General features: G+C 40.7%; 1 protein-coding gene across 5 annotated transcripts in view; it reads left to right on the top strand.

The window, feature by feature from the left end:
* The first annotated feature begins 558 nt into the window (after nucleotides 1–558).
* Nucleotides 559–14157, top strand: part of ccdc88ab (coiled-coil domain containing 88Ab) — a 64798-nt gene continuing 51199 nt past the window's right edge. For 3 of the 5 annotated variants that reach the window (XM_071480109.1, XM_071480110.1, XM_071480108.1), the window contains exons 1-3: nucleotides 562–1348; nucleotides 1460–1560; nucleotides 12380–12488. In XM_071480109.1, coding sequence (XP_071336210.1) covers nucleotides 1286–1348; nucleotides 1460–1560; nucleotides 12380–12488 — 273 coding nt within the window. In that variant the 5' untranslated portion in view covers nucleotides 562–1285. Of the gene's footprint in view, nucleotides 1349–1459; nucleotides 1561–12379; nucleotides 12489–14157 lie in introns of all 5 variants that reach the window. The other 2 variants (XM_071480106.1, XM_071480107.1) reach the window with 2 other exon arrangements.

Below are 14157 nucleotides of genomic sequence, written 5' to 3'. Positions count from 1 at the left end.
AATCACAGGAGTAACCATCAGATTAATCAGTGATAAAAATAATTGTGTGCTGCAGCTTTAATGTGATATGCCACTGTGAATAATGTATTTCTGACACAAGGGAAGTGCAGCTGAGCTTGATAAGGGTCATTTCTTTTGTATGGGGATTTTTTCACCCCCTATATATATATATATATATATTGATGAAGATCACAGACTAGTCTTTTACTGTACATTTACAGTAGCCTCTGTATATTACCCACCAGGTGTCAGTAGCCTACTTGCCTTGCTGCTGTAATATAGTCTGTGACATAAATGCAGACAAAAGATAAGCATGGGTCTGTGAGTATTTCTACTCGCCAAGGAGCAAAACAAGCAAAAAAATGTTTTGTATGCCATTCATCACTAGAGCTGCAACTAAACTTATCCCCATGCCCTGTATGTCTGCATCATTCCTTAAAAAAAACAAAAACCTTTGCTTCTTTCCAACAAAGCAGCTCTTCATAATTTAACTGCACTAGTGTTGTTTTCTGAGAACCTTTACTGACCCTTGGAAGGAAATCTAAACAGAGAAGGGATGCTTTGATCACTGCCCTATTTTTCTTTCAGAGCAAAAAAAAGGAGGCGGAGGGAGATGCACAGGAGCGAGGGAGGCGGTCCTCCAGCGTCCTCCGGTCCTCCTCCGTGCAGCAGCAGGCAGCATTTGAACGGAGGCAGACGGGAGGAGATGAGCCGCCGGCCAGAAATGACTTTACAGCAAATATCAGGAGTAAGCCGACGATTTGAAAACTGGGATTTTTAAACATCTGGATATTTCCGCACTGGATATTTTTCCTTTATTCAGTCGTGTCGGAGGAATATTTCCCTTTAGCGTTAGGTTCTCTTTCTCTTCTTCTTTTTTTTCCAGTAACGGTTTTCCAGACTGAGCCGCTAGCATAAAACCATACCTGGCTCAGGTCTTATGCAGTCTGTTTTCACTCGCCTCTGTAGATAGGAAGCTAAATCAGAGTATGCCTTTATTTTAGGGTTTTTAACAAAAATAAAATGTGATTCCTTCTCCTTCCCTTGAGATAGCCAAACCCCGTCGTTGGCATCTGAAACAGCTGGGTCGTGTCGAGAAGATTGTGGATTAACGTCTTTTTCTCCGGACGTGTTTCAGTGGCCTTTAGCCAAAATGAGCGTCGATTTAATTGAATCAGCTACATGACTGGAGTCTAAACAAACACACATTTCTCCAAAGGAGTGCACTTTTTTTTTTAAATTTTTAATTTTTTTTCCATATCTGCTGAAATAAACATATGAAAATATGGAAAGCGAGGTTTTCAGCCCTTTGCTGGAGCAGTTTATGCTCACGCCTCTGGTCTGCTGGGTAAGACCCCTAATTAACTATTCAAACGTGTGTTAAGCTCACTAATTAAACACCTCTGCCCTGTTCATTGATTATCTTAACACCTATTTGCATTGTCCCATTTATTTTCAGGTGAAGACAGTCGGGCAGCCGGCAGTGACCGATGGCACCAAATTGTCGGAATATATTGAATTAGTGGATGGGATTTACCTGAACGAGATTATGCTTGAGATGTAAGTAATCTGACACACATTCAGAAATGTTCCAGACCAACCCATCTGTCCCCTGCATTGGCCATCGCGGTGTAAAAGGATTGGGCAAATGAGAGCATGCCGATGTGCTTGGGTCCTCAAACGCATCACGGCTACCTCAAAACCACAATACAGCAGTCACCTCCAATAGATAAATTGATATAGAGTTTAAAGATGTGGAGGTGGGATAAGATCATACTCACCCAGGGGCCATTTGTGGGGTCATCCCCCATGTGAGCAAATTAAGCAATTCTTCAAGGACTCCAGTCTCTGTCCAGCACTTGAAATTGAATTGAAGTGAATGTAGGCTACGCACAAAGGGACCTTGTATTGGGGGCAATGATGGGTCACACTGCCAGAAATCTTTGCAGACAGCTATTGTTAGGATCCCTTGGAGCTGTGCAGATTGTCTGCAAGCATCCATGGTGGAAAGAGGCAGCAGCTTTTTTTTTTTTTTTTGGTCAGTCACCTTACACTGTCATCCGCAGCTGACTTGGGGAGACACCCCACCCCTGGAAGATGCAGCACTCACATTTCCTGCTGTGCTGTAGATTAAACTAGAAATAGTAGCCTTAAGAGGAGTAACAGTGGTAGGAGCGTAGAAGCTGGAGGCAGGTTACACAGCAATGCAGCAGATCAGCAGAGACAGGCATTTTTGATTATTCATTTAAAGGGGAAGAGGATGCTATGACAGGTCTCTTGATGGCGAGACATGGCGGCTGCAGGAGGTGGTTGAGGCATTAGATGTCAAATCCGTCTATCTTTCCAGTCACCTCCATATAGCATGGCAGAAGACAATTTTCCTTTTCTTTGTCTGACCCCAGACTGCTGCTTCCTGCCAGCCAAACATTTTTTCATATTTTCCACTAATGCTACACTCTACACTGTCAGCATTTACCCCTCCTGCTCGTCTCTCTAAGGAGCATTCAACCAAGCTTAGCTCCGGTGGAACTGATTTTCACTTCTCAAGAGATTCTGCTGTGTTGCACTTTAATGGGACAACCTCTTGTGTCAACTCACTTCAGTATCTCATAGTTTGTTTGGCAGAATTGTAAGGATAAGAGGGAGGCTTGTCGGTGCAAGTCTTTATATTTGTATATTGTGGAGTTTACTTCAGTATCCAATGTGAATTGTTTTGAGAAGGACTAAGCTGCATTTGTGTGGCATGAGGAGCTGATTAACCCAACTGTCTGTTTCCTGTCTCTGGTTGGTGTCCTCTTCCTCCTGCTCTGCCCTCTTCCTCTGTCCTCCACCTCCTGCAGCTCTACGAAGCTCTGTCATGCTATATTTGAAAGCTAAAGGTTTCAACTCCCCCTTCCATCTCACTTTCCCATGCTTGTTTGTCATCCTTTGATCCCTTCAGGCTGTTTCTAGACTCTCAGAGGAATCCTTAAATACGGAAAGGTGTTTAGGGAGGCCAGTGCAGGTTCAGTAGGACAAGGGCGATTTTCCTCTTTCACATGCAGCCTCTTCAAAATGGTGAACAAATGAGCAGTATTTTTAGAATATTTTCCCCTATGAGACCTTGTATAGTGGAAAGCAACCGGAAGGATATGAGGGGGAAGGGTTGGAGGAGTGAGCGAGACGGCAATTGATTTGCCAAATCCTTAAACATGACAAGGATGATGTGCAAAGGATGTGCAGAGGGTGACGTGCAAAAGAGTACCTCAAGCCGCCGGTTTGCTGAGACACATGGCAACTGCTCAGCTCTATATATTGAGACTATGATGTTTGACCAGGTATCCAGTACAATTTCTGTTTGCAAATAAATGGAATGAGCTGGATGTGATTTTTTTAGTGGTTGGTTGAGTGCTCCTGTAGAGAACAGCCAGCGTTGAGCTGAAATGAACTGTGACTGGCTTAGTGATCGCCTGACAGGATGTCGGGGATTGCCAGTCACAGCCAGCTCTGTGTGTTTATGTTTGTGTGTGTGTGTGTGTGTGTGTGTGTCTGTGTGCGTGTCTGTGTGCGTGTGCGTGCGCAGTTTTCTGCAGGGCTTCTGTGTCTGCGTGGGAGTATGTGTATCTGTGGGTCTTTTTTTTTCGTCAGCATTTGGTTCTGGACTGAGGCAGCTGTTGGTAGTTGTCTTACCCAGCCACCCTCCCACACAGAAGGCCTACAGTATTGGTCAGATGTTATGTTGGTGAGACTGCTCTTTGTTTGCCTCTCCCACTTTACCAGCACTGTGCGTTCACCTCCAGTATAACTAAAATACACTGTATCATTAGCTAAAATGTATGTTACAGCTCATGCATCTAAATCTTGCTGCTATTGCAGGGAGTTTGGATGGCGACACCCATCAAAGACATATGCTGGATCTTTTTTTTCTTAGTCTTAGTCATTTTTTAAACATCCAGTGTTTAAAGGCAGAAACGTAGATATAACAGTAAATTATACAAACTTTGTTCACATTTTAAGCTGTATGTTGACTGGAAGAATTAAATGGCTGTACAGCAATGCCTCCTTCCCTCCCTTCATCTCTGTCTTACACAGTTACTCTCATTAAAAGAAGCTTAGAAACCACAGGTGACTGTTCCAACTTCTTTGAAAAACTCTAGGCAATAATTAATGGGGTTTGTATTGGCTCCCTTTCTTGGGCTCCCACAAACACACTCTCACTTACACATATTGTTTTCTCCTCACCCCCTCTGTTCTGAAATATGTTGTTGAGTGTTAGTTGGGATTACGTGGCTTGCGATTGATCCAGTCTTGCTAAAAAGGCTCTGCTGGTGCTAGCCTAAAGCCAGTAGCTGTTGTTTTCACTCAAAAAAACATTAGAGTTCAGCGCTGATAACATTGGGGAAAAATATTCTTTGTAGTACTGTGTGCACAAACCATTGGCAGACATGGTTTAATTATTTTACTTGAAATGTATTTTTCTCTTATAAACTCAACCTTACAGTATTCAGACTGTAGAAACCTGAGCTTTTCACATTTTTACTGGTGATGCCAGCTGTTGCGGTATAAGCTTTAGTTGCTGTGTGAATGTCTCTGTCTGACACTGAGAAAGACTCATAGGAGACAGACTGGCAGCAGTTGTCAACGGGACAGCATGGGAGAGCATAGAGAGACAGGGAAAAAAGAGAGACCCCAGGATTATCTAACGGTTTGCTGACACCCAGATGGCACCCCCAACCCCCCGCCCTCTTGTGACTGACATTACCTAGCCAATTAGATTGCCTTCTCAGTGCTGTCAAACCAATTAGTTTTCCCGCTCAGCAAGTGGGGGCCAATTTAATTTTTGTCAGAGTGACAACTGTCCAGGCGAATTCTTTGCTGTCCTGCCAATTCTGTAGACTGTTCGGTCACTTTGTCCTCTTTGGCCCCTCAGGAAACAGTTATGGGAGTGAGGGATTAAAAAAAGAGACTTGATGTGTCCTACTTGATTTCCTTGCACAGTCGGTTTTGTTAGTTAATTTAACTTGCAATGCATAGTTGTGCAACCCAACCTCAACCCTGAACATTAGTCAAAAAAAAAACTTTGCTAATTTGGGTGAGTAAGTGCCAGTGTGGAGAGGTAAAACATATGTTGAGCAGGAAAAGAATGTTGTTATGCATGTTCTGAAGGGGAATGTTTCTGCTCAGACAGATCCATACATGTCTATAAAACTGTCTGAACACAGAGGATGAGGGTATAAGTAAGGTGAAGGTAACTGTCACCTTTTGTAGCATTTTCATCTTCATATTTTTCCTGCAGACAGTGTGGAGAGGATGGTGCTTGCCAGTGGTTGCCTGGTAAAGTTACGAGTCAGTAAATATTGATCTCTTAATACTGACTGCGGATTTAAAAGTCTGTTTTTCTCCCAAGGCCACATTAAATTAAATCCACTGTGTAGGCTCATATGCACAGGATGTAGTCCTCACTACTGTCATCACTTCCTGTCATGACGGAATTGGCTCTTCAACACGTCATTCACACACCGAACATGACTAATGAGCTTTGTAGAAGAGTTTCAGTTTTGGGGGGGACAATAATGAAATAGGTGTTTGTTTAAGTTCTGGACTTATACCCCAATAGATCTGTTTTGAAGATTACTTTCTTTTGTTGTTCCATATCATTTGATTCCCTCGTAATCGGTATTTTAACACGTAGGCTACATTATGCTATGCTTGGTATGGCTTCTTTGCTCTAGTAGAATATTCTGAGGTTAGACAACCATATGGCAACGCTTTATTAACACAGGCAGAATCTAGATATGGCCACATACGAAGTCACGTTTGAGTCGGCTCTTCTCCTGTTGTTTATCACAATCTAACATTCATCTTGTCTACTTTGTTTGAATGAGAACTCCTGACTGTTTGAGAAGCCTACATGATAACAGATGGAAGAACAATGATCATATTTATGGAGCTTTTTTAGATGTAATTAATCATAACATATGATTGATCTTAATATGTTAAACTGATAAAAATGTATGTCATTTGATTAAAATGGTTAGAAACCAAATTTTCCCACCCTTCAATGATCACTGATTATAGAGATCAGTGGGCATTTAACATGCACAAATTGTCTTTTTTCAATATTTTTTCCTTTGCTCTTCCTTGTCTTATTCATCTGTCATCTCAAACCGTTTTCTCTTTTCTCACCTTGTTTTTGTCTCTTCTCTCTATCCTTTATTTCTCCACGTCAGTTCCTCTCCCTGTCATCCATCTTTGTTTTTCATCATGTCTCTCCTCTTCCTCCTCCTGCTGCTTTCTTTTTCTTTTTCGTCTCTGTGTCTGCTGTTCTGTCCATGCCTCACCTCTCCTGCCCTCCCTCCTCCTCTCTCTTCTGTTTTCTTTGAGCAGCAATTTGAAGCCTTTGTTGGTTGTTTCTAGGGCTAGTTACAGCAGACATAGTTGGGATTCCAGCTGGACTGGAGAAAGGAGGCTGGCAGATCTGCTGCTGGGGTGTCAGTCTGTTCGCATCCCCCCCTCTGCTGCTCCTTTGACTTTGGGGTCCACAGATTTCTACATTAAAGTGTAGAATCAGACATTAATCTGACAACTCATGTTATCATCTTTGTGTCATACCATTCTCTCTGTCTGTCTAGCAGGAGGATGTGTATCAGGCTAGACAGGAAACAGCAGCTGTGACCTTGAGAGGACAACACTTTAACAAGACTGTGTTAATGTGAGGCACTCAAAACCTCAGAACCAAGGACATGTCCACCCCATAGGGACCATTTTAGAACTTGCTCTTGGTTTTTCAGCTCTGAAGCTGATTTACAGTGGCTGACATTTCAGAATATGTCATAGATATTGCCATTTAGTGGGTTATTTGTAATGGATTTCATTTCAACACAAATTTCACATTTTCACATTGATACTTGTGCTGTTAACTCAGGGGCACGCCAATAGGAACCAGGATACTGTAAATTCTGAAATAGTTGTGATTAATTATTTACTGAAGCTTAAGAAAGAATCAGGCATTTATTTGAGACAGCAGCATCCTGGAGACAGGTGTTTGTTTCTAATTCCCCATTACCCCAGCTTTATATTTGATAAAAATTTGTCTGAACTTCCCCTGTTTTGTGTGTTAATTTGCTGTTGCTGCTGTTTGCTGTTAATACAAAGTCAACACTTCCTCCATCTGTTTCATGTTACAAGCCCTTAGGTGGCTCAAGGGACATAATCCCTTCTGTTCCCTTGAAGACTTTTGCTGTGAAACATCTGCAGGAAGTGTTGAGTTTCATTAACAGAAGCTTAACATTGAGAATTTGCAGCATAGTAGAATCAATTGGAAACAACTTGTTAGTGACAATTGTTGTTGACAAATGTTAAAAATTTAGGAACTTGGAGCAGCACATTAGTTAGTATAGCTTGACAAAGTTGATGTACTCAAGGATTTGTACACTGTACTATATCTACCTCATAAGCCATTATAATATGAGCAATGTCACCTAATATTTAAGGCAATGAATTATGCTTTTACGGTCTAAGTGCTTGTGGTCCAGTGCAAAGTGATGCATTTGTTCATGCCCAGCTTGACAGGAGTGAGCTTAGCTGCAATCTCTATGGATACAGTGGCAAAGGAGAAGAATGGGAAGAGGCCCCGTGGAAACAGAAGTGACAAAGACAGGAGAGAAACAAGTTCATTTAAAGCCAAGACAAGGAAATGGGGTTATGAAAACCACATACCAGTGATCAGAAGGGTGGGGATGAGAAAAAAGGAATGGATTCATTCTGAGAGTGAAATTTGCATGGTAGTAAAATACAAAATATTGACATACCAAGGATCTGGTGTTACAAAACGATAGTTATAGTGGTATGTACATTTTCCATGAATCATAACCTGCAACATTTTTATTTATATTAGCAGGGGTTGATTTTTACAAAGTGTATTATCAACATACTATTTTATGTGTTGTATGCTAAGACTATAGGAGAAAATGTGTATATCATTGTAATTTGGAAGTTTGACTATGGTGCCACCTTAATATTATTATTAATATTGTATATATTAATTTCTTACGTCATTACTTAATTCTCCAGTTTCACAAGATTTGATTATAACAAGATTAAGGCAGAATTCCAGTTATTGTAACTGTTGTGTAAACATTTAAACAAACCTGAGGTTGTACTCTTAAGTACCCACAATTGGATTTACAGAGCCAGATTACTCTTGAACTACTTTAGACACTACTATGTTGTTCTTTATTCTGTGTAGATAGTGAAAAGGGCACAGAGGGATGTACTTGGGGAATAGCATGGCAATATTTGGCAATAAGGTATCTTGTCAAAGTCCTAAAAAGTCATTCAGTGTGTTCAATTCGTTTTACCGCTTGTACATCATATTAGCCTGAGATCTTATGGGAAACTTCACCAACAAAACTTAATGTAAATTTTATTAGTTATTGGGTTTGTTGTGTAACTGAGTTAGTTGCATGTCGTAATTGAGTAGGTAAAAAATTTGACAGTCTTAACTTGATGTTTGTGAGTGGATGACTGCACATGTTGGTATCAGCCTGTTTTAATCAGTGATGTGGATGTTACAGAAACACCTCCACAGAATGATCCTGAACTGAACTGTTAGCCTTAGCGTCGCTGCTAATAAGTGCTCATCCTCCTGAGACTCCCCTTATTGTAGGTGTGTGTGTGTGTGTGTGTGTGTGTGTGTGTGTGTGTGTGTGTGTGTGTGTGTGTGTGTGTGTGTTCTGTCTCTGTCTCTGTCTCTGTCTCTGTCTCTGTCTCTGTCTCACACACACATTGAGGCACAAACACACACTCCCCCACTGTGTTTGGACAGTGCAGCTCGTAAGCTCTATCCCCAGCACGTGGCCAAATGTAGCCTGTATTTTCTCTTGTGTGTGTATGTGTGTGTGCATTTAGCCTGCTTTCTGTGTGTGTGTTTGTGTGTAGGGGTATGTGCCTGGCTGCCCAAGCTGACTGTAATGTAGCCTGTCATATATAGGTTAACTCTACTCCCTAACCTACCCGGCCAATCAAAGCCAGGAGATGAGAGGAGAAAGCTCAGCGGCCCCAGGCTCCACATAAGGCTGCAGTGCCCATCGACAGCACTGGCTTATTGACTGACCGTCTGGCTGACTTGCTGACTAGTTGTCTGCCTTGCTGGCTGTTTAGTTGGCCTTCTGCCTGTCTATCCCTAATCTATTTGTCTATTTAAAGTCTTAGGTTTACTGTATCAGCAGGAACAGGGAGCGAGGTAATAACTGGGGTTTTTGACCCTTGTTGCTGTTTTAAATCCCCGTATTAATTCGCCTGCTTATCCACTTTGGGGGTCGGCCTGTCTCGTGCTTGTATGTGTGGAATCAGAGACAGAGCAAAAAAAAAATGAGGGATGAATTGTGTAGCGTCATCATGGTCTCGTTGTTCTTGGCTGACTCTGACGGTGATGGAATGTGCGAATGGACAACCTTTTTTCCTTGCTGTTAATGTCTTTCTTTCAGCCTCTGTTTCTCTCACACACATCTCATTCACCATATCACCCTCCTCGCCCTGACAGGATTACAGCCGCCTCTGTGCTTTTTAATTAATGGGTTAAATAGACCCCCTACTATGGACCCCAAAAGGGGCTGAGTGTGTATGGAGGGGGGAAGATGGGGAGGTCACATGACTGTTCATTTAGACCACTATTAAAAAGAACCCTGTGTCCTTCTGATTAGCATGATTGTGTGTGTGTGTGTGTGTGTGTGTGTGTGTGTGTGTGTGTGTGTTTGTGTTTGATTAAAAGACTAATTAACACATCCACACTGAAGGCAGTTGACTTAAGATATTCACTTTTTCATTTGAAACCAGAAATTCTGCCCTTTATCTTAAATAATTCCTATTGTACTTCATTAAAATTTGGATTTTAGGGTTAAGGCACTGAAGCAGTATTCCAGCAAATTATTGACACACTGTTTTTTTTGTCATCAACATGCAATTGGAATAAGTTAATAGTTGGGATTTTAGTTTTATATATTTTGGACATGGAGCAGATCCCTATGGTTTGCTTAATGTGAAACAGATATATTTTTATTGGTCTTACTAGAAACAGGACAGTAGCATGATATAATGATCAGGAAAATGCTATTCAACCAGAAGTCCCCTGTGACTGCTAGTATTCACCAGGCTGAATGTCCTTGAGGAAGATAAAGAATCCTTCACCTTTAACCTCCTCTCCCAAACAGAGCAAGACAGATAATATACATTACTAAAATCTTGATTATATACTGCCTTTGTGGTTTTTTTTTTTTGGGGGGGATTCAGTTTCATTGAGCCATGCAGACGAAGACATGGTTGTGCTATTCTGGAGTGCAAGAGCACACAGATGCAGTTTGCACACAAACGCATGACTACACATGCGCTACACACCACATGTATGTATGTATGCATGCATGCATACATTCACAAGCAGCCAGGACTCTCCTCCCCCCTACTTAGGGCATGTTGACCCTCATATATAGGTCATGGGATGTATGCTTTCAAGTCTGACGTGCATATCATGAAAAAAGGAGCTGCTCTGTCACAGTGTCGATATAAGGCTCTGAAAGTCTCAAGTGGATGAGCAGTGTTGGTTTTTCCAGACAATCCCAAGGCAAATGCATCATAAATTAATTACTGGGATAGTTTTTTTTTTAAGGAAGAGATGAGACTTGAGATTTGACTATTTTTCCCTCCTTACCCCCTCCCCTTGGGTATGGTACAAGGTAGACAAAGAATGACATTGTCAAAACATCCTGTCCCTAGTGTGCCAGAACAAATTACATTATCGATTATTTTAACAAATACATTTTCTAATGGCTGCATGAACAGTGAAATGCACCGACTGCGTTAGTAGATGCAAGATATTTATCTTTATTTGATTGTACAATCGTTCAATTTTTGGATGTGATGATGCTATGACTGTTAACTTAGGAGCATGTCAGTTGGAATTAGGATACTGTAAATTCTAAAAAAGTTATTTATTTATTTACCTCAAATAAAGAGAGAACCAGACCTTTTTAAGTGTTTTTTTTTTTTTCAACTGTGGCAGCTTGAATGTAATCAGCATTTATAAAATAATTGGTATAATTCTATAATCATATCAAATACATGATGAAATTGGTGAGAATGAATATAGGAATGGAAATTTAATAAGAATGGAAACTTGTTGTCAATATCTGTCAAAGTGTCACTTTGCTACTTGGTGAAAACATGCTAGCTCTAGGGTTGCTTCTTTGTCACCACCTCTGTTCTGTAAAGTGGTGAGTCAAGGAAATAGGAATTTCCCTTGGGGGGATCAGTAAATACCACATTAAGGCCACAGGTCTTGCATAGTATAAGTATGTTTAACCTTTAACTTATAAGTATGCACAAACTACCATTTGAAGAAGTATTTAATCAATACTTTTCATGCTGCCAAAGGTAGCAGTTAGGAGCCCTGGCATGTTAACTTCAGAGTTGAAACAACATGGGAAAGTAATTAGTTGACGATTGCACAGATGGTTCCTTAGTACTGTACAGGTAGTTAGCATTTCAAGCTTTCCAAAGAGACAGACACACAAATTACTTTTTTCAGTAGTTAGCTACATTAGTATTCTTGCCAGTACATTTAGTTCAAAAGGAAGTTTGACATGAAATGAGTTTTGATATTCTGAAGGTAATTTCAATAGATATGCAAATTATAGTTTGTTGTAGATAACAGCAGCTGGGGAGGTGGGACAGTGTTAGTGTGTGGAATGTCTGTGATGCTCACTAAAACATGTTGACACCCGTGATAACAGCAGTTGTCATGCATGCTCCTTTTAAAATCCCTTGGGCAACACACACTCAGATAAACAGACGGCCTCTCTATTATGGAAGCACTTCGAAGGTACTTCTTCTCTTAGATTCAGACAGATGAGAAGAAATGGAGATCGTAAGAGAGTTATTGACCTTATTTTTAAGCTCAGATGAATGTAAACTCCCTTTACCATACGAATGGAACCCTTCTCAGTAGTATTAAGTACAGTCTTCAGATGGTGTATTGTAGAATTTGTCAGTGTTTCAAAACAAATATGTATGAAAATGTGGCCTAAAAATATAAATGCTTTACAAATAAACTCACTGAATAATTTAATTTGAAGGTAGGAGACCACCGGATGTCAGGGGCAGCTTTTTTAATTTGGCTCAGTCTTTTTAATGTGTCTGTGGTCATGGTGCTTAAACAAGGATCCATTGTCACTGTGCTGCTAATGTTTTTAGTCTCACACATGTTCCACTGCACAAAGCAACACAGTGTCAAACTGAAAACAAGCCAGTGTCACACATGTAGAAACGTGTCTGTCTACATCTTCAATTGACCTTTATCTTTGATACAAAGAGCAATTAAATGAAAATCTGCGATTTTCTCCCACAGAAATCCTAAGGCCACGGTGCAGAGGACCAACAAGAAAGTGAACAATGACCCTACACTGCGCATCCAGAATCTTTCCATTCTCATCAGGCAGATAAAAGCCTATTATCAGGTAAGTTTGACTTCAGCTGAACAAACTGTCGGATATCACTTGTTCCTCTTTTTGCGTCATCAGAGTTTAGGTTGTTCAACAGTAGCCATGTCGAGGGTGAAGCTTGACAGATTTTTTTGCAGTTATCTGATGAAAGAGAAAGTGGATCTACTGATATGTATAAATCAAGATGAATAACTTGTATAAATATGTTTGTCTGTGGTTTGGGCTGTAGCTCAGTTCTGAATAAAGCTGTACAGTCTGGTCTCATGTTCCCTTATCCTTGAGATGTGGTGGTCTGCATTCAAATGGTGGGTTTTTACCTTTTAGGTTACAGTGAAAAAAATACAGTCGGACAACACAGCTTTCACTTGCACACAGAATTGAATGTGTCCATACAAGCATATGTCCCACGAAGCCATGGCAGTATAAACAGAGATATATTTGCAGATGTGTGTATGTGTGTGACTGCATGTGATGTGGTATCATCCAGATGTTAGAGAGGGCCCAGGAAATATACGGAGACATCAGGAATGTGAAACACATAAAGCGACTGATGTGGTTCTGCTTCTCTCGCTTACTCTGATGAATGTCTGGTATTTATTTTACTTTTTTGCATCATTTATTTTTCTTTTTATCGCAAAAGTCAACTTCTGCGTCATTTCCCTCTTGGATGATCGTCTTGATATATGTATCAGCCTTACTTTGAATTCAGTTTGCTGCAGTTCTACTAGAGAGAGACCAAAACTACTAAATGCAGCTCATATCATTACTTTTTTTGTAAACAAGACTGACAGAAGCTTTAGTCAGAGAGATTTGACAGTGATAGAAGCACGCCAAGTCACATGTAGGGAAGTCTTATCTCATGTTGAGGCCGTGTTTACTACTTAGCACAATATCGGCTCATCTGGCCTTGTAACGTATCAGCTTATATTCTCACCACACTGAATCATTACTGGGACCAAAATTGTAAGACCTTTTCAGCTAGATCCAGGCACATTGTTGATATACCTAAATACAAAATACTGGGTCTGAACATGACCTGAGGTACTGAAATGTCTTACTGATTTCTACAAGTCCTGGGAAAATTGCTAATTTAAAGCTTGGCTTGTTGTTTTTGTGCATGTTTATGTAATCTCTGTGTGTTATCTTTACATTATTATACTATATCATGTCAGGTCATTTTGAATCTCAAGTAAGGTGTCAGGATTAACAATATGTGGTGGTTTCTGATTTTATTCTATGTAATTGTGCAGTTATTTGTCTTTAAATGTTTCCTGTTACACTGTGCTGTCATACACAATTACTTAAATGCAGTGTCACTTCTTTACTGTGTGCAACTGTTAAGCCAATTGTGAAGCCTGTGATCTTAGCAAATCGAAGCGATGCAGAGAGAATATGATTTGGTACATTGCTGCCACAGTGCCTCAACTGTGTTTGTGATAACAAGCGACTGAGCGTGACCCAGCATGCTGTTGTGACAGTGCAGTGAGTTCAGGAACGTTATCATGGCCAAGCAGTCGCAGTGACAGAGACAGAGATTTCCCACACTTAGGAGGACTTAGGGCTGTGACCCATATCCTCAGGCGCTGTAGCTGTACAAAGACTATGTAAAGGCACACTTACCTATCATGTGAATGGTGGCATTCAAATAAAGAAATATCAAATGGTGTAACAATGAATTGTAAGG

This window comes from Trachinotus anak, unplaced genomic scaffold, assembly GCF_046630095.1.
Source record: "Trachinotus anak isolate AG129_WGS33_773 ecotype Australia unplaced genomic scaffold, CSIRO_AGI_Tana_v1 ptg000007l, whole genome shotgun sequence".
Taxonomy (NCBI): domain Eukaryota; kingdom Metazoa; phylum Chordata; class Actinopteri; order Carangiformes; family Carangidae; genus Trachinotus; species Trachinotus anak.
Note: the sequence above shows the minus strand (reverse complement) of the source record. Positions and strands in the feature narration are given on the sequence as shown.